The sequence below is a fragment of the Patella vulgata genome, chromosome 5, assembly GCF_932274485.2.
Source record: "Patella vulgata chromosome 5, xgPatVulg1.2, whole genome shotgun sequence".
Taxonomy (NCBI): Eukaryota; Metazoa; Mollusca; class Gastropoda; family Patellidae; genus Patella; species Patella vulgata.
The window spans coordinates 73,178,085-73,198,670 of record NC_065883.2 but is presented as its reverse complement, the minus strand read 5'-3'; the positions used below and the strand labels follow the sequence as shown (position 1 = coordinate 73,198,670).

General features: G+C 36.5%; 1 protein-coding gene and 1 long non-coding RNA gene across 2 annotated transcripts; both read right to left on the bottom strand.

The window, feature by feature from the left end:
• Positions 1-2,608: 2,608 nt before the first annotated feature.
• LOC126821340 (uncharacterized) lies at positions 2,609-16,260 on the bottom strand. Its single transcript, XM_056101064.1, has 9 exons — positions 16,242-16,260; positions 15,573-15,709; positions 14,425-14,595; positions 13,666-13,784; positions 13,359-13,421; positions 5,856-6,123; positions 5,063-5,243; positions 3,495-3,688; positions 2,609-2,716 (listed from the first exon to the last, which is right to left on the bottom strand). Exons 1-9 carry the CDS (start codon positions 16,258-16,260, stop codon positions 2,609-2,611), a joined length of 1,260 nt encoding a protein of 419 aa, XP_055957039.1.
• A 42-nt stretch (positions 16,261-16,302) lies between these two features.
• On the bottom strand, positions 16,303-19,969 carry LOC130012991 (uncharacterized). Its single transcript, XR_008788260.1, has 3 exons — positions 19,834-19,969; positions 18,311-18,513; positions 16,303-16,619 (listed from the first exon to the last, which is right to left on the bottom strand). It is a non-coding gene; the product is annotated as an uncharacterized LOC130012991 (long non-coding RNA).
• Between the last annotated feature and the right edge of the window lie 617 nt (positions 19,970-20,586).

Below are 20,586 nucleotides of genomic sequence, written 5' to 3'. Positions count from 1 at the left end.
CCCTATAAGTGTTGTGACTTCTGACACATTTTGTTTATACCCTATAAGAGTTGTGACTTCTGATTCATTTGTTTATATCCTATAAGACCTGCGACTTCTGACTCATTTTGTTACCACAGGCCAAATATACATGTAATATTGACAAAATTTATTTTTGATCCAAGAGGTCTATTGTTGGTTAATCTTGACACTGGCTGTATCGATATACATTTAAATATGGAACAAAGTCATACCATAGGACAAATCAAGATATACAATCGACAAATATCATTTTGGTTCCAAGAGATATTGTCATTTTAATAAAGGGGGTCACGGTGGCTAAGTGGGTAAGATGCTACCTCACTAGCCTGGAGGTCCGGTGTTTGATCCCTGCATTGCTGGCTTAGTTCCCCTTGTCAGCGATGCAGGACGGAGGGCCTGACAAGGACAGCTGTCTAGTCGTTCGGTTGGGACGGAAAACTGAGGTCCCATGTACACATTGGCGTGCACGTAAAAGATCCCTTGACAGTTGGAATTTGATATAAGAGTAGGCTGTAGTGCCACTGTCCGGGCACAATTTCCCTCATGGCACACTGTACGGCATATGCCCATCTTCATTATAGCCCAGTTCGGGGCAGAACAGTAGGACGTTAAACCCCATTTCATCTCATTTCATTTCATTTTGATAAAAGCTTACCTCATCTGGATCAATTGGTTCAACAATTTCTTCTAGTTGATCAAAATCATATTTTGGCACAACATAACCTGTAGCACTAGACACCTGACTGTTTGAACCACTTAACTCTCTAGAAATCATAAGAAAAAACACTTGATAACAGAATAAAAAAACCCACATGATAACAGAATAAAAAAACCCACATGATAACAGAATTAAAAATAACACACGATAACAGAATTAAAAAAAAAACCATATTAAACAGAATTAAAAAAAAACATAAACATATAACAGAATTAAAAAAAACCCACATGATAACAGAATTAAAAATAGCACATGATAACAGAATAAAAAAAACCACATAATAAAAAAAACACATGATAACAGAATAAAAAAAACCCCACATGATAACAGAATTAAAAATAACAAATGATAACAGAATAAAAAAAAAACCATATAATAAAAAAAACCCACATGATAACAGAATAAAAAAAACACATAACAGAATTTAAAAAAAAACACATGGTAACAGAATAAGTTGGAAACTTAAAGCACAATATTGGTGTCAATCATTATCTCATATGTAATAGAACTGGTTAACACGTTCCAAATATAATTTGAACACAGAGATCATTACTACGATAGATGTTTTATGAAGATTTCAAGAAAGGGAGGTGACGAACGCAAAAGGAAAACACAAGTTATCCTTCTATATAACTGACTGAAGTGACGAGTGATAATAGATACACAGGCGAATTTCTGCTCACTAATAATTCCTTCGAAGTTGTTATATGAGACTGTGGGAGGATATGTGACAATTTAAAAAAATAATTGACTGTCACTAGATAAGAGAAAATAAAAAAAGTCTGTGCATTACCATGTTTTTATTAGGGCTGCAACGATTCATCAATGAAACGATGAACCACATTGTTTTAAAAATCCACGATGCACGATACAATAAATGTCTGTATTGCGTTTCGTTATCCAAATAATAATTTCATAAAAATAGATTCATATTCCTTTAAATTAAGGCGTTTTCGACACATGAAGTGCCTTATTATAACTATTTCGTCAAGATTAAAATATCAGTCTGGTTATCCAATCAAGCTGGAAATTAAGTTGCTTTCAATGAAATCTGTTCAGTTGACCAATCGCGAGAAAACACCACATTTAAAGTAAATCCTAAAACTAAAAGTAGAAATTCGAATTTTCCCAGTGAAAGACTGTCATAATTTAACAGCATTTTTTAAATTTATTTCCTATATCGCGATTAATTTCCTATATCGCGATTAATTTGTATCGTAGACTATGAATTGTGATGCGCATATCGTGGCCTGGCATATCGTTGCAGCCCTAGTTTTTATTAAGTATAGAATAAATAATAAACATCGAACAATACTTTGGGTTATTGGAAAATATTCTAACATAAAATAAACAGAATCTAAAATGACTAGAATGGAATATGCTTAGGCGTATTAGACCTACAAGTAAAAATAACTGTATAAACATGTACCTGTTATTTTGTGGTTTATAGGGTCTATATGAATGAGTTTATATACAAGTACCTGTTATTTTGGTGTTTATAGGGTCTATATGAATGAGTTTATATACAAGTACCTGTTATTTTGGTGTTTATAGGGTCTATATGAATGAGTTTATATACAAGTACCTGTTATTTTGGTGTTTATAGGGTCTATATGAATGAGTTTATATACAAGTACCTGTTATTTTGGTGTTTATAGGGTCTATATGAATGAGTTTATATACAAGTACCTGTTATTTTGGTGTTTATAGGGTCTATATGAATGAGTTTATATACAAGTACCTGTTATTTTGGTGTTTATAGGGTCTATATGAATGAGTTTATATACAAGTACCTGTTATTTTGTGGTTTATAGGGTCTATATGAATGTATTTATATACAAGTACCTGTTATTTTGGTGTTTATATGGTCTATATGAATGAGTTTATATACAAGTACCTGTTATTTTGGGGTTTATATGGTCTATATGAATAAGAACTTCTGTTTGATAATGATGAATCAGATCCCGCTACAGATCCCTGTAATAAGATAAAACATATATATATTAAACATACATTATGCAAGAGCTAAATCTGCTAATTGCAGGTCTTTCTTTATACCTGAAATGTTTTCTAAATTATCGGATTACTCCGATATTAAATAGATTAGAACAGTTCAGCCATATTTTGATTAAGCTAAAAATGGAGGACTGAAACTTAGCTTCGAACAACCAGTACGGTGGTTGAAATTATTGCACACGTCTTGTCAAACCTTCAAAAGGCTAATAGTAATATCTTCGCTCACGATAGAGTAATTTAAATGAAATTTTCAATTTATTCATTTTACATCATCTATTTTCGAACTATCATAGCACGATTGGCTAGGTTTTTATCTAAATCTTACATAATGTATCTTTAATATCAGTGACATTTATATAATGCAAATCAAATGGCAACAGTTGAAAGCTTTCCACAGTGTTTTTTCATTGTACAAAGTATTTTGATGTATAGAGATAAATTGGGGTTTAACTTCCACTCTAAACAAACTAGGTCATTTTGGGACTAACATATGGTTCAAGTTTATATCAATAATTTGCTTGCACATAAGGGTCTTTAGAAGTGGGAGGAAACTGGAGGACCAAGAGAAAAACGTTACTCTCGGACACATACAAGCTTGGAACACGGGTCTTATGATCTAAAGCAAATGGCTTAGACCAATCGACCACCCATCCAACCAACATATCTCAGAGCCGGATATTATTTAAACTATTTTAAATGTATTTTTAATTCTATTAAAAATTAAACAAAAAAAGTTTACCACTTCATCAGGTTGGTCCTCGTCGTCATGTGCATGATACGAAACAACAAACTGATCCAATAATTGTTTTACAGCAGATTTGACCAAACATCGCAATAAATCCATCAGTAGATAATCCACCGATTGCAAAAACGATGCCATTCTCGCTAAAATCTTCCGCCATTTTGCTATTTCTGCATACAAAGGTTTGTCTTCTGAAAAAAAGAGGAAATGAAAATGACAACGGGGGACCAAGGCGGAAAATCCTGATGTATTTTCTCAGCTGATGCAGGGATCGAACACAGGACCTTCAGGTTAATGAGTCAACGTCATGCTCACTGAGCCACCGTGGCTCAAGGAAATGAAAGAGAAAGTGACAAGGTGTAAAAACAATTTTCTCACTTTTCAGTATTTCTACAGATAGTGGAAATGAAAGGAAATAGAATGGGGTTACACGTCCTACAGTTCTGCTCCAACTGGACTAATGAAGATGGGCATAGACCATACAGTGTAATATGAGGCAAATGTTCCCTGGACAGCGGTGCTATGGCCTACTCTTACATAAAATTCCAACTGCCAAGGGATCTTTTACATGAATGCCAATGTGTACACAGCACCTTGTTTTTTTTGTCCTATCCGAATGACTAGACAGCTGCCCCCGTCTTGCACCACTGAACTTTCTCGGCCGACATCTGGAGCTATCGCGCGATCTTCAGGTTAGCGATCTCAAGGCTAGCGAACAAGCATCTTACTCATTTAGCCACCGTGACTCCCTGGGGCTTAATGCCATGCGGTGTGCTATGAGGGAAAGTTTACCCTGTCAACAGCCTGCTACATCATCTGATTCAAATACAGATCTTTATTTCGTTTCGTTCTTTTTATACTTTCAATGTCTCTACTACACGATGATCTGACCGGTTGTAATGAAAGGTCACGTCAGGGGTCATAGGAGCGGCTTTTGACCCCATGACGTCAGACATTTGATTGACCAATCAGAATTGAGTGTTTCTAGTGGGATACCCACAGTTCCGAGCATCTTACGCCAATAACTCGCCGTAACAGATCGTTTCATTGACTAATCCCTAAAATCATCCAGAATGCAGGTAATATAACAACTCTTCCAGATAAATAGTGTAGTAAAGACAATTAAAACGAAATTTTGAACTGTAAAAAACAAAACAAAAAAAGATCTGTGTTTTAAACAGATTGTACTATTTAAACATACAAACTCACTGCAACAGACAGTTTCATTGGCTAATCCCTCACATCATCCAGAATGCGGGTTATATAACAAGTCTTCCAGATAATAGTGTAGTAAAGACAAGTAAAACGAAATATTGAACTATAAAAAACGAAACGAAATAGGATCTGTGTTTTAATCAAATTGGTAAAATTATGATTGAAAAGCCTGCACAGACCCAATAAAGCAGGGCTGTATCTAGCCCAGAGTAACGAGAGGGGAGGTGGGAAGTGTTCTCAAGGGGTGCTGTAAAATTGACGGACAATGTATATCTATTGTTTTTATGGTCGACAATTTTTTCACAAGGGGGGGGGGGGGAATTGGGGGGGGCCCTGCAATAAAGACTTACTATTTACTCCTGATTTCTTGGGGTCAATAACAGGATCTTTTCCCAGATTTAATCTCAGTCTATATTTAGAATTACGTAAATAATAGATGGCCGATGACGTGACGAACGGATCTTCTATTCTCACTCTCTTCTCACTCGTTGGTCGAATTCCGGTCTGTACACCTTCCATTTCTGCTACTGCCTGAAATAAGACCAACATGTACATTTACAAAGACAGTGAAATTATTAAGAACATTATGACAGACTTAAAAAGCTGGGGGTGCATTATAATTGTTGACTTTTATTACTTGAAGTATTAGGTAGGCACAGCAGGTTTCTCTGGCTACACCCCTACTATCTGTCATCTGTCTCATAAATAAATGTTTTGTTCGCCATACAGTGTGCTATGAGGGGAAATTTTTCCCGGGCAGCGGCACTTTGTCCTACTCTTATATCGAATTCCAATTGCCAAGGCATCTTTTACGTGCAAGCCAATGTATACACGGGACCTCGTTTTTCATCCCATCCGAATGACTAGACCACCATCCTTGTCAGGCCCTCTGTCATGCACCACTAACAAGGGGAAACCATGCATAGGGGTTTTTAGCAGTGGGAGGAAACCGGAGGACCCGTAGAAAACCCACGAGGTTGGACAGATGACCCTACTACTTGTCACATACAACCAGGGAAGCAAAACCACGCCAGTTGACTCAATAACAGACTTTATGATACAGCGCGCATGCACTAACCATTCGGCACCGCTCAGTCAATGAACCATCAATTTTTGTTTCAATCCACATTTTAGAATACTTACAGCACATGATTGCCAGACGATATCTATGACATTCTCTCGTAGTTGATTAAGTTGAGTTAACGCTGTCGAACATTGTTGTTTCTGTATATCTTTAAAAGTTTGTAACGATAGAGTTTTTGATTTATCTAATTTGACCAGCGATATAATACTCATATCGCCCTTGTCGTTCTTACAACCTCCTCTTGCTACTTCACATAACGTCTTGACGTGCACCAAACAACCCTGTAGTATCTCATTGGCTATAAATAATGTTTTATATAACGTAACCCTGAAAGATAAAAATAGTTCGCTATTATTTAACATGCACAGCCATTATGGGAGAGGGGTAGAGAAATGGGTTCTTTTCGAGACTAACATATGGTTCAGTTCTATTTCAATAATTCATGTATTGTACTTTTCTGCAGCGACTGAGCTAATGAAGAAGGATTAAGAGAGATAGAGAAATGGGGTTTAACATCCACTTGCCTCAAACTAGGTCATCTCAGGACAAACATATATATTTACTTCGATAAATGATTTAAGAGAGAGAAATGACTGTTTTATTGGAGTACCATTGTTAAAGAGATGTTAAATCCTGCTTCTCTCTTTCTCTTTAACATCCAGTTGACACAAACCAGGTCATTTTGGGACTAACATATGGTTCAATTTTGTGATACCTTCTGACATACCATACTACTAATTACAATAAGGGTCTTATCGGCATCCAGTCGTAGCCAGGAGAGATCGTCATGGTCGTTGTCATAGAGACAATTATCAACAAAACTGTTTCAACAATGAAATGAAAATGGGGTTGAGTGTCTTACTTTTGTGCACCAAGCGGCCTCATACGGACGGATATTATGTCACACAGTGGGCTATGGGGGGGGGGGGGGGTGACAAGACAAGATTTCCAACTTTCAGGAGATCTTTAAAGCTCACCGGCAAAGCTTCATAAATTTTTTAAATAATGCAAGTAATTATGGAAAAAGCATTCATTATCACTGGGATGTTGGTTATTGTACTGTACTGGAGAACTCAGGCATCATCAAAGCATTCCATGATTCCAACTTAGTGAAGACACATATAAAAACAACAGATAGAAGAGAATTATGAAATATTTATTGTTCAAATGAGAAAAGTGAGTAACCACTTAAGATTAAGAAATTCAGCTGATATGATATATAAAACAGCAAAAAGATGTTTCAATCGATTGGATATTATTAAATTGTGAGTTGTTCCTTTTTGGTTACATAAAATTTCTGTATATAATTTTAACACCTTGAAATATAAGACAAAGAATATATACATCCCAATTTACAACATAGAAACACCATTTCCTCCAGAGGTAGATATAACAGAATAATTGTAAAAGCAACAACATTTTTAAGGACTGACCTTGTGTATTTGTATTCAGTTTCTCTTGAACTACTTAAGTGGTGGACATAGTAGCCTAATGATTCGGCCAAATCATTCAGCCGAATCAATCGTCACTGAATTGATTCGCCCGAATGAGTGGACAAACTCGGCGAATGCTTCGCCCGATTCACCAATCGTCTGAATCATCTTTCACGTGATAAGTCACATTATTAAACATGGCCGCGACCAATAAAAAGAGGAAAATAGCTGCAGCATTGTGAATTTTTAAAATTTTACGCGGTATTCGACGGTGTCGAAAAATTATACGATCTTTATAATCCGGCAGGGAGGTATCATATAGACAAACCTCCTCCTCCCATAAAGTAATAAGTTTCGATGCTTTCCTTGGAATTCAAAGTCTCGATATTAGTTGCCATTTTGTCTCCAGAAAATCATGTGACCCTTGACATCAGTGGTGATTGGCTAACGAATTCTGCAATCGGACGAATGCTTCGGCGAAACGGACACACCAGCAGAATATATCAAATATGTTTCATTCGGCCGAATGACAGTAGACACACTAGGCGAATTTCGACGTGGATTGATTCGACTGAATCATTCGGTTACGATCTTTATAATCCGGCAGGGAGGTATCATATAGACAAACCTCCTCCTCCCATAAAGTAATAAGTTTCGATGCTTTCCTCGGAATTCAAAGTCTCGATATTAGTTGCCATTTTGTCTCCAGAAAATCATGTGACCCTTGACATCAGTGGTGATTGGCTAACGAATTCTGCAATCGGACGAATGCTTCGGCGAAACGGACACACCAGCAGAATATATCAAACATGTTTCATTCGGCCGAATGACAGTAGACACACTAGGCGAATTTCGACGTGGATTGATTCGACTGAATCATTCGGTTAGTGTGTTCACCGCTTTACAGATTGACACAAGGTTGTTGTTATTTTGTTGCATATTCTGTATATATTTGCCTACTATTCATATACCTGTATCATTTGCTTGATAATGATGAGAGTATCCTCGTCGAAACGTCGCTTAGTATTAAACTCAGTAATTGTGTATCCATAAAATTGTAACTTGTGTTAATTTGTTCAATTACTAAATGCCAATTAAAGAAGATACTTACAGATTGTTGATCAGTTTGACATGCGTAAATTTATAACATCTGAACAATCAGATTAAAATACAGATCTATATTTTGTTTCGTTTTTCTATTCTTTGAATGGCCTCTACAACATAAAGACCTGATAGGTTGTAAGGGGAGGTCACATCAGAAGTACGTTATACGAGCAGCTTTCGACCCTATGACGTCTGACATTGATTAATCAACCAGCGTTGACGTTTCTAGTGGTTTACCCACAGTTCCGTGCATCACACGCCAAGAACTCGTCGTAACAGACCGTTTCATTGGCTAATCACCCTCACATTAACCAAAACGCGGCTTATATAACAACTCATCCAGATCCTAGTGTTGTGAAGACAAGTAAAACGAAATTTTGAACAATAAAAAATGAAACAAAATAGGTTCTGTGTTTTAATGAGATTGACATTTGAAGTAAAACATTTAAAGTTGCAATTTCATATTTTTAAGTTATATTTTTAAAATTTATTAAAATAAAGCCTTAAAATAGATGGTATCTATAAACAGTCCTACCTTGTTAAAGAATAATCCTATTAATCCTATAATTCACTATTGCCAGCTGAGAAATTGGCAAAAATATCATTTTCCTCTTCAAATTCAAACGTTTGAAGATAACTACTCCATGGTGGAGAATAGAAAAACAAGGGAAGTAATTGGGGTAATTGTGTTATTATTTCCGGTGTGAAGATTTTTAAGTGTGAGAAAGATAGCCTATGATCGTATAATAGTGAGTTGACAACCTATTGAGCAAAAGACATATAAATAACTATGTTTTGACTTTCTTAGAAAATATGAAATTCTCGCTTTAATACAGAAGTTAAACCATATTCGTTTGAAAGACATTTAAAGCATAAGTTTGACAACAAGTGGATCTGAATCTAGATTTGAGTTTGATGAAAAGTTCTCCATCTTCTTTACGAAGTAACAAGAAAACAGGAGGGGGAATGGCAGCACTCCCTTAAAAGAGTAGCAGAGGTGGGGCAGAAATGAAATGAAATGAAATAAGAGAGAGAAATGGGGTTTAACATCCACTCAACACAAACTAGTCATATGGTTAAATCTTATTTCAATAATTCGCTTGCACGAAAGGTTTTTTAGCAATGGGAGTTCTAAGAAAAAGAACAAGATGAGTAGCACTTTGGGACCAGTTCCTGATCCAAGAACATAATAGTACTGATGTGGACATTAAACATACATTATGCAAGGGTCAAATCTGCCTATTGCAAGTCTTTAGGCTTCAGATGTTATAGAAATTATTAATTAGACCTTTTTTTACACGACAAGCTCAAAATAGTCATCCATTTAACAATTAAATCAGTAAATGGCGGACCAAGCTAATGTTTACTGTTAGTAATGACGTCACTACAGAGAATTGAGAATGTTACTTGATAATCGAGAATATGTGGTTGGGGTTATCGTCTGTCAATCAAACGATTGGCAATTCTCGTAGATGGTGCGGACACAGTTGATGCCTATTTCTAGTCCAAACTTCCAACAGTGACAACTCTGTTCTGAATTAAGTAATTTGACTGAAATTTTCAATATTTTCTTTTTTTTATCATCTATTTTTGAATGTATTTGTCAGATTTAGAACCAGCTTAAAGACAGCAGTATAAGCCTTTCTTGAAAAATTTTAACCAAAGCATCAATCACAATTCTTCTATTTTTATATCATCTTCATCTTTATCATCATTGGTTGTTTCTGGTTGAAATGTTGAGTGACACTTTTGACAAATTGGTCGAATTATTCCGTACTCTTGTCGTAGCTTTATGAGTTGTCCGTCCTTTTCGCGATACTTCCACAAAAATAAAATATTTCCTGGCGCATTTTTGTTTCCACAGAAAAAACAAGGTGTGGTATATTTGATGCTGAAAATATCTGAAATAAGCGAAAACCAAAATAATTAGAATTTATAAACTTAAAATATCTGGCCCCGAGTTCACAACACATTCTCTGACTTAAGTTAAGAATTTATAAAACTTTTGTTGTTTTGTTGTCTAATTAGGCATAATAGCAATAATATTTTCAGTAAACTGATAGTGAAAAACCCTCAATCAGTCAGCAGGTTATTGGTAGTTGGAATATTGCTAGCCGGATGTGGACAGTGTGGTTGACAAGGTATAAAATGGGTGTTTTCATAAGCCGTACAATTGCCATGATTGTTCTACAAATTGAAAACAAGTATGGCGATTATGTAGGTAATTTTTTTAATTTAATTATTTCTGTAGTTTTGTAATCAGAGTTCAGCTTTAATTAAGTCTGAGAATGTTTTGTGAACTCGGGGCCAGATTTGATGTTATCGCTTGTATACATATTTTCTTACTATAAAGTAAAAGGATCAAACAAAAGTTACATGAACTTACAAAAACATCCTTTCCTTCATATTACATGAAATCCTTTCAAGATATTTTTTGCCAGTTGTTGTTGTTATTGCTTGTCTATATATTTGCCATAGACATTGTTATTGTTACTTGTTTATATATTTCCCATAGACATTGTTATTGTTACTTGTCTATATATAGACACCTGGTGTTGCTTGTCTATAATATATATTTCTTTGCCATATAAATTTATTGTTATTGCCCGACTAAATATTGGTCTTAGACATTTGTTTTCGCTTGTCTATAGACATTTGTTATAGATGCTTGTCTTATATTTGCTTGAGAATACTCTTTGAAAAACAAAACAAGTAACTTTCTTGAAGATTTGATAAAAAATATCACATCATTACTAGAGGGAGGTCTTTCATTCAAATATCACATCATTAATACTAGAGGGGAGGGGCTTTCATTCAAATATCACAACATTACTTAAAAACAATAACATGTTGGAGGGAGGCAGTCTTTCATTCGAATACTTGTCAATAAATAGAAAACTTTTATTATTTGAAAAGTCCAGTCACAAATTTTTACAAGAACGATTGGCATTCTAAATGCCATTATTTTCACTAACATAACGAACAGTGATTTCTACCATTCTCTACTAAAAACTGTGATTTCAATAAAAATATATCTTTTAAAGAAAGTTTACTTACCAGGATGATCCAAACTTTAATTCAGAAATAAGAAATTAATATATGTTGACTATAATATATCCACTTTCTTCTTTTGAGACTAAATGCATGCAGCAAACTGTCGATTCATCTAAATCTTGGATTAGCTCTGATATTTTGAGACTAAATGCATGCAGCAAACTGTCGATTCACCTAAATCTTGGATTAGCTCTGATCTTTTGAGACTAAACGCATGCAGCAAACTGTCAATTCTTGGATTAGCTCTGATCTTTTGAGACTAAATGCATGCAGTCAACCGTCAGTTTCACTTGAGAGAGTCTTGGCTCAAGTTTTACAATGTTATCCAATTCGTTCATTTAAATAAATACATCCAGTGAGTGATTTAATTTACATGTAGCTAACGTAGTGATTAGAAAAAATTATTCTGCATGCAAAGTTCATTCTGGTGTCTTGGCACAGTTCATTCTTTTGTCTTGGCAGCAGTCAGAGTCCATCTTTTTGTCTTCGCAGTGTTCATTTTTTGTCAGAAGACTTGCATACTCCTTACAGAGATTCTTTCTTGTGTTCAAATTACTCTAAACAGATTTCCGTGTCCTAACAGACTGCATTCTTGTGTGTGATTAAATACGTGCAAAATTTGTTCGAAAAACTCTTAGATATAATGAAATTAAATAAAATGAAATAGTCTTTAACGTCCTATTGTTCTGCTCCGGGAAATTTTGTCCGGACAGCAGCTCTACAGCCTACTCTTATATCGAATTCCAACTGCCAATGGATCTTTTACGTACACGCCAATTTGTACATGGGGCCTAGGTTTTTAGTCCCATCCGAAATTCTAGACAGCTGTCCTGCACCACTGACAAGGGGAAACCACATCAGAAAATCCCTATGAACTTTCTCGCCCAACCTTAGATATAATGAACATGGACATAAGAAAGTATAGTAACTATAACATTAACAAATCTTGGAAATGTTTTAAAGAGGTGTAAGGCTCTCTTGGAAGAGGGGGATCTCGAAATATGCACTAATATGTGTGCATGCAAATTCGAGTCAAATTCTTTCACAAGTAGACAGACAGAGAGAGAGAAATGGGGTTTGACGTCCACTCGACACAAACCAGGTCACTTCGGAATTAAACCTTATTTCAATAATTTGCTTGCGCATAGGGGTCTTTTAGCAGTGGAAGGAAACCTGAGGACATGAGAAAACCCATGAGGTTGGACAGGCAACCCTACTTCTTGTCATGTACAAGCGGGGACTTGAAACCACATCACTTGACTCAATGAGTCAATGACAGATCTTATGATGCAACGCTCATGCATTAACCATCCAGCCACCCAATCCCTCCTTTCACAAGTAAGTTGTTGTCATTTTAAAACCCGACAACAACAATAATACTGGGTCTTTGCAGGAGGTTATACCCTAGGACAAAAGGTGTGCATATACGCATCTACTACATTTGCCGCTGTTTCGGTTACTTCATTTAGTGCATATATATCATCAGCCTTAACATGAGGTAAATGGAGTTATAAAATAAGACATTTTACAAGGAGAGAGAGAGAGAAATGGGGTTTAACGTCCACTCGACACAAACTAGGTCATTTCGGGACTAACATATGGTTTAATTTTATTTCAATAATTCGCTTGCACGTAGGGGTCTTTAGCAGTGGAAGGAAACTGGAGGACCTGGAGAAAACCCACGAGGTTGGACAGGTGACCCTACTCCTTGTCACGTACAACCGGGGATTCGAAACCACGCCAGTTGACTCAAAGACAGGTCTTATGATACAGCACGCACGTGCTAACCATTCGGCCATCCAACCCCCCTATTTTACAACGGCAGTATAACTATGGGATGCTTGAAAAATCCCTAAGCTTCTTTTTGGCCAAAGGACAGATAAAGAGCTGGGACATTCGAGTCGTGTATCAAAAACCCTGACAACATGACTGCTACATTCACATTTTGAAATAAAACATAATAAAACTTACTGATTTGCCGAATTCTTCTGTTTACGGATATTTTTACACCAATTCTTAAACGTTTTCTGTAATCTGTGATTATTAAAAAATCATTAAATATTACAATCTGATTAAAACACAGATCCTATTTTGTTTCGTTTTTATAGTTCTAAATTTCGTTTTACTACAACGCTGGTTGATTAATAAATGTCTGACAGCATAGGGTCAAAAGCCACTCACACCCTCTGACGTCACCTCATCTTAAATTACAACCGGTCAGATCTTCATGTAGTGTAGGCCATCGAAAGTATAAAAAAAAAAAAAAAAAATATTTTACCTGAATTTAACGAAGATATTTAAGAGATGTATTTGATAGAAATGTCGTCGTTCCCACATCCACCATAAAGCTGGTGTATTCGATGATTCATCCTGCATATCTCCACTACCTTGTATACACTGAAAATATCAATACAAATTATCTCCCTTGAAAATATCAATAGAAAATATCTCCTGTGTATACACTGAAAATATCAATACAAATGATCTCCCTTGAATACACTGAAAATATCAATACAAATTATCTCACTTGTATACACTAAAAATACAGTGTGCTACAATGGCTAGATCTATGTAATAAGGCCAACGTCAAGTTTAGTCAAAGGTCACGAGATGTAAACAGGGATAGCACTAATCCCAACCCTAGCCCTAACCCCTAGATCTAACGTTTACCCTAAGACTAACCTACAATCTCGCCAACAATCACGTGCCCTAACCTTATTTACATCTTAGCGACCTTGACAAATATTGAGTTGGCCTTAACAAATAGATCTAGCCATGCAACAACTGTCCACTCGACACAAAACAGGTCATTTCGGGACTAACATATGGTTCAATTTTTTTATATCAATAATCCACTTGCACATAGGGGTCTTTAGCTGTGGGAGGAAACCGGAGGACCCAGAGAAAAAACCACGAGGTTGGACAGGCGACCGGGGAATCAAAACGATGCCAGTTGACTCAATGACAGACCGTATGATACAACGCACACCCCCTAACCATTCGGCCATCCAACCCCTCAGAATTTCATAGGACTTACCATAGTAATAAATGAAGCACTTATTGTCCAGTAGATTTTGTGTAATCGGGCTTCGTTAGGCGAGACAACTTGAAGGTCATAGGGGTCGTATTTTGCTCTAGGGTCGTGACGATTTCGCGGTAAACAATAAAGAAAGTCACCACTGTCTTCTTGTATAGCTGTTAGTTTATCCTGGCAAAAGAAAAAAAAATACACACTTAGTTGTACAAAAGGAAGAGTGAGAGAGAGAGAGAAATCGAGTTTAACGTCCACTCCACACAAACTAGGTCATTTCGGAACTAACACATGGTTCAATTTTATTTCACTAATTCGCTTGCGCGTAGGGGTCTTTAGCAGTGGGAGAAACTGGAGGACCCGGAGAAAACCCATGTGGTTGGACAGGCGACCCTACTCCTTGTCACGTACAACAGAGGAATCGAAACCCCGCCAGTTGACTCAATGACAGACCATTTGATACAGTGCGCGTGTGCTAACCATTCGGCCATCCAACCCCCCTGTACAAAAGGAGATATGATTTTATATTTGACTAGCTTGGCATAATGACATTCACGTCGCAGGCCCTTTAGTTGAGCCATGGCACAAAACATTGACCAATTTTTTGTACAAAAAGCTTAGCATAATGACATTCACGAGATTGCTGAGCAATGGCACAAAACATTGACCAATTTTTCATTACATTCCCAGCACACTGTCTCAGCCATTTACTATCATAGTTTTTTGAATACAGAAGTTATATTGAAGCATAGTTGTGTTTCAATTATTTTATACTTATGTGTCTCATTTAGTCAGAGTCAGTCATATAAATTGTTTTGGTTCTTATTTAGATCCACATCAACATCGTGATATAAAACAGTTTTATTTTTTTTTTCTACATCGTCAGGACTAAAAATATGAATTATTTATTTTATTCTGTTGTTTTCTTGGTAAATATTGACATGGTTATGAATCGTTGTATGAATCGTATTGTTGTACCTGAATTGCAAAACGTATCGTATTGCGACTACAGTGGAAATACCCAGCACTATTTGGCATTACTAAATGGACAAAATCAGAAGAATTCAGTTCTTGGTTTAGTTGAAATTGAAAATAGTCAAATTTTTGTATTAAAATGAGTAAAAATTGTATATAATGATAGAACGTTTGCTTACTATTTTTTCGACAGGAATGGCGACTATTTTCTCCATGATATTTTTACAACCTGGAGCATGTCGTGGTATGTCTGTAATCCAACCCAACTCCTCCCTCATTCGCTTGATGTGGTATAAAGCCTCATCATTTTCTGGAACTGGAGGGGAACAGATAAATTGTGAAAAAATAATATTAAATTCTAATAAATTATATTAAAGGAGCACTCCCAGACATCACAGTATCCCATGTATACCAAAAGTCAAATTTGAATTTGTTTCCACAGATACAAAAGCAGAAAAATTATTAAATCCGAGAAATTCCTTATTAACAAAAAGAGAAATGGGGTTTAACATCCACTCAACACAAACTAGTCCATTTCGGGACTAACATATCGTTCCATTTTATTTCAATAGTTAGCTTTCGCGTAGGGGTCTTTAGCAGTGGGAGGAAACTGGAGGACCCAGAGAAAACCGATGAGGTTGGATAGGTGACCTGAATCCTTGTCACGTACAACCGGGGAATCAAAACCATGCCAGTTGATACAATGGTACAACGTGCACACGCTTACAGTTTGGCCATCCAACCCCACAAAAATTGTCCAAAGAACAAGCATGTTATGCTCCATGTCAACAATATTTAAATAGGTAGATCCGTAGGCTTTTTTCAAAGCTTGCTACCAAGAAGACGACCAAGAAGAACCCAGTTCATGGTCCAAAAATAATATTAGTAAATACGGTACTAACCCTTGTCGTCATATTTATTCCTCTTCAAATAATTTGGTATAATTTTCTGATTTGGATCAACTTTTAGTAGATTAGACACTGATATTTCTCGATGTCTCTCTTTTGGAGCACTGACGGATCTCTTTTCCAAGCTCTGCGATTTCACCTCTGATATTTTCCCTTCAGATTTTGATTTTAGTTTTTCGAGGATGGGCATCTCTCCTGGATATTTTACCAAACCATCAGTTAAATCATCCCAGGTTTTCACTGATTCTGTATCGTAATGTTTACTTGGTGTAACACTTGGTTCAACAAAACTCACACGTTCTTGCACTTTTGCTGAACCTGAATAAGAGAAAAATTAAAATTTGGAAGTGCAGAATGAAAGAAAGCGTTAATTTTAAATTAACTTCTAATGTTGATTTTTTTAAATAAACTGGTAGAGGGGAGGCACAGACGACATATTGGGAATAGCAGACTGGGATGCAGCCAGGGGCCCCAGTATTAAATTAGTTCCAAAAAATGTTTTATTTATAATTTTTTATGATTTTTATTTATCATGTTGTACATTTGTCTGCCAAATAAATTGGTAGATGAGATATATGGGGAATAGCAGACTGGGCTGCAGCCAGGGGCCCCAGTATTAAATTAGTTCCAAAAAATGTTTTATTTATAATTTTTTATGATTTTTATTTATCATGTTGTACATTTGTCTGCCAAATAAATTGGTAGATGAGATATATGGGGAATAGCAGACTGGGCTGCAGCCAGGGGCCCCAGTATTAAATTAGTTCGGAAAAATGTTTTATTTATAATTTTATGATTTTATTTATCATGTTGTATATTTGTGTGCCAAAAATATCTATGTACCATACTGACATACAAATTGTATTTCCCCATCAGTGGTCTCATTCCGTTCTACTCCACTACCCTCTGGCTTAATCTATTTGTGTGAGTGAGATGGACAATGACCAGAATATTCCCCCCTTTTCACTGATGAAGCAAGGTCACTAGAGGCATTTTAATTAAGCTATTTTAATATAAAAGAGAGAGAGAGAGAAATGGGGTTTAACGTCCACTCGACACAAACTAGGTCATAGGGACTAACATATGGTTTAATTCCATTTCAATAAATCGCTTGCGCATAGGGGTCTTTAGCAGTGGGAGGAAACCGGAGGACCCGGAGAAAACCAACGAGGTTGGACAGGCGACCCTACTCCTTGTCACGTACAACCGGGGAATTTTAAAGGCTCAATACCACTCTTGTTGTAACTGAATAATATGTCCCAATCTTTATTCTGGTCAACAAATTGTACTATTTTACAATATTCCAATTAATTGATGATACAAATTTCATCTTAACACACCTAATTTTAAAATTTTGAAAAATTCAACATAATGGTTTGAAACGTCTAACGTAAACCTTTTCAAATGAAACTTCAATTTAAAAATATTTTCGAACCCTCTGGACAAGTAAAATAGGATTTAATGGATAATTTACACAACAGGTAGGACACTAACACATCTAGTACTTAGAATAAGGCTATTTTTTATTTTCTGGAGCTGTCAAGCCAGCAAGAGTGTTATTGTCCCTTTAATATAAAAGCTTACGGAGCCACAGTAGTTAAGTGGGTAAAAAGCTGGCGTGCTAGTCTGGAGGTGGCGTGTTCGATCCCTGCATTAGCCGAGAAAGTTCATCAAGTTTTTCAGGTGGGATTTCCCCTTGTCAGTGATGCAGGACGGAGTGCCTGACAAGGACAGCTTTCTAATCGTTTGGATGGGATGAAATCCTAAGGTCCCGTGTATACATTGGCATGCACATAAAAGATCCCTTAGCAGTTGGAATTCCATATACTGGTAGGCCATAGTGCCGCTGGCAGTCAAAATGTCCCTCATAGCACACTGTAGTGCCGCTGTTCGAACAAATTTCCCTCATAGCACACTGTATGGAGTGTGCCCGTCTTCATTAGCCCAGTCGGAGCAGAACTGTAGGACATTAAACCCTATTCATTTCATTTTAAAAAACCTTTACAGACCTGCTGAGCGTAAAACGGATCTAGTTGGTGGCGTTGCTGGTGGTATGGGTGTAAGTTGTTTCAAGACGTTTGTAGTGTCTGGTCGTGGTGTCGTGTTCGCACTCCCAGATCTAGATCCAGACTCGGATCCAAACGTAACAACATCTACTCCAGTTATCTCGGCGTCAGTTTGTCTGATATTTGGTTCTCCGGATTTCTTTTTTCTGAAATACAAAGGATGGAAATTTTGACATTGAAATAAAGCCGCTGATTGAGATTTGAAAGATTTTGAATTCCTAACAAACAACAATATATTGCCTGTCCAACCTCGTGGGTGTTCTCCGGGTCTTCCGGTTTCCTCTCACTGCTAAAGAACCCTACGCATCAGCGAATTAATAAAATTGAACCATATGTTAATCCCAAAATGACGTGGTTTGTGTCGAGTGGATGTTAAACAATGTTCTCCCCCCCCCCCCCTCTCTCTCCCAACATATTGCGCACCTCGGGTCTCTGAATATTAGACCAAAAAAGGTTCAATTCTGTTCCACAATTACAAATTTTGCAACAGAAAAACAAATAATGTAAGACTTAGATAAAGAACTAGTCATTCTTGCTATAATTGTTCCAAAACAGATAATTCAAAATTAACATATTGAAAATTTCATTCTGATTACTTTATTCTGAGTGACGTTATCACTGTTTGAAGTTTCGACTTAAGTAACCTGTCACTCTTAATATTGAAAATTTCATTCATATTACATTTTTCTGAGCGCAGTTATCACTGTTTGAAGTTTTAACTTAAAGGGACTATCCCGATTAGAACAGAGTCTCAAAAATTAAAGTCTGAGTACGTATGAAATTTAAGCACCAAAATATATAGGAATGGTGTATTGACCTTGTCTCAAAATTTCAGCTCAAAATGTTGAGTCGTTTGAACGTGAACGCCAAAACTGCTTATCTGGACACGTAACCCTTTTAAGATTTGGGGTCAATTTTTCGTTGGGTGACCTGATAATCGATTCCCATTTCTTGAGAGGTCTATACAGTGAATGACCCATGTGCTGTACTTGATAACGGACGGTAAATTTCACCTACACATTATTTTTATTAAAAAAAAAGGTCTGGTTTTATCTAGACACCGTATAATACAGTTTGAGACACTGGTCTCCATTTCCAGATGAAGACAGACGGATTTAAGTTATATGCAAACGTATCGCAAATATTGAGTTACTTGCTCGGCTCGTAGGTAGAGGGTTTAAGGCATTTTAACACAAAATTAAGCAGTTTTATTCTCCAAAAAATTATCGGGATTGGCCCTTTAAGTAACCTGTCACTCTTAATTACTGGTATCCATGTCACACATTATCCATAGGTACACAAAAACACTCTGACGATGGTCTGCCAGTTGACGTCATGAGTTAGAACATAAATGTTCAGACTTTTAAAGATGCATTATGTAAGATTTAAGCTGGCAGTTTTTACTATAATAGTTAAACAATAGTCAGATCTTACATGCTGCATCTTTAAACTGTGTTTTTACTTACAATCTGGTGGCTCTAAGATAATTCTCTGGTGTGGTTATTTCCGGGGTTGGTTTTAGTTCCTGTTGTCGACGGTTGTAATCCTTTTTGAACATTGTTGTTTTAAATACAGGTGCAGCTGCTGGATCCTTTTTACCAGATGGGGGACGAGGTCTAATCTGATCTTCCTAGAAATACATACAACAACAAGATTCTTTAACAAGAGAGAGAGAAATGGGGTTTAACATATAAGAGTGGGTTGTAGCGCTTCTGTCCGGGCAAAATTTCACTCATAGCGCACTGTATGGCGCATGCCCATCTTCATTATCCCAGTCGGAACAAAACAGTAGGATGTTAAACCCCATTTCATTTCATTACACCACATTACTCAATGACGGATTTAAAGCACACACATTACAGACCACCAGTCCATGTACGGCACTGAATATCCAGTAAAATCTAGAACTATCTCTTGGCGTGTGGTGTACCGAACTGTGGGTATCCCACTAGAACCATCAATGCTGACTAGTCAATCAGATGTCTGGGGTCACAGGGACAAAATTTGGTCATATGACCACTGACGCGACCATGGAAAGCATAAAAAACAAAACAAAATATAGATCTGTATTTCAATCAGATTGGGATCGATTACAGATCTTATGATCTAAAGCACATCCATCTCAACTAGTAAAATCTGGGACTATATCTTTGAAAGCAGTCGTTCTTGTTTGAATTTTAGAGGAGAGCCAAAAAAGCTCCCCTTAATGAACAAATTGA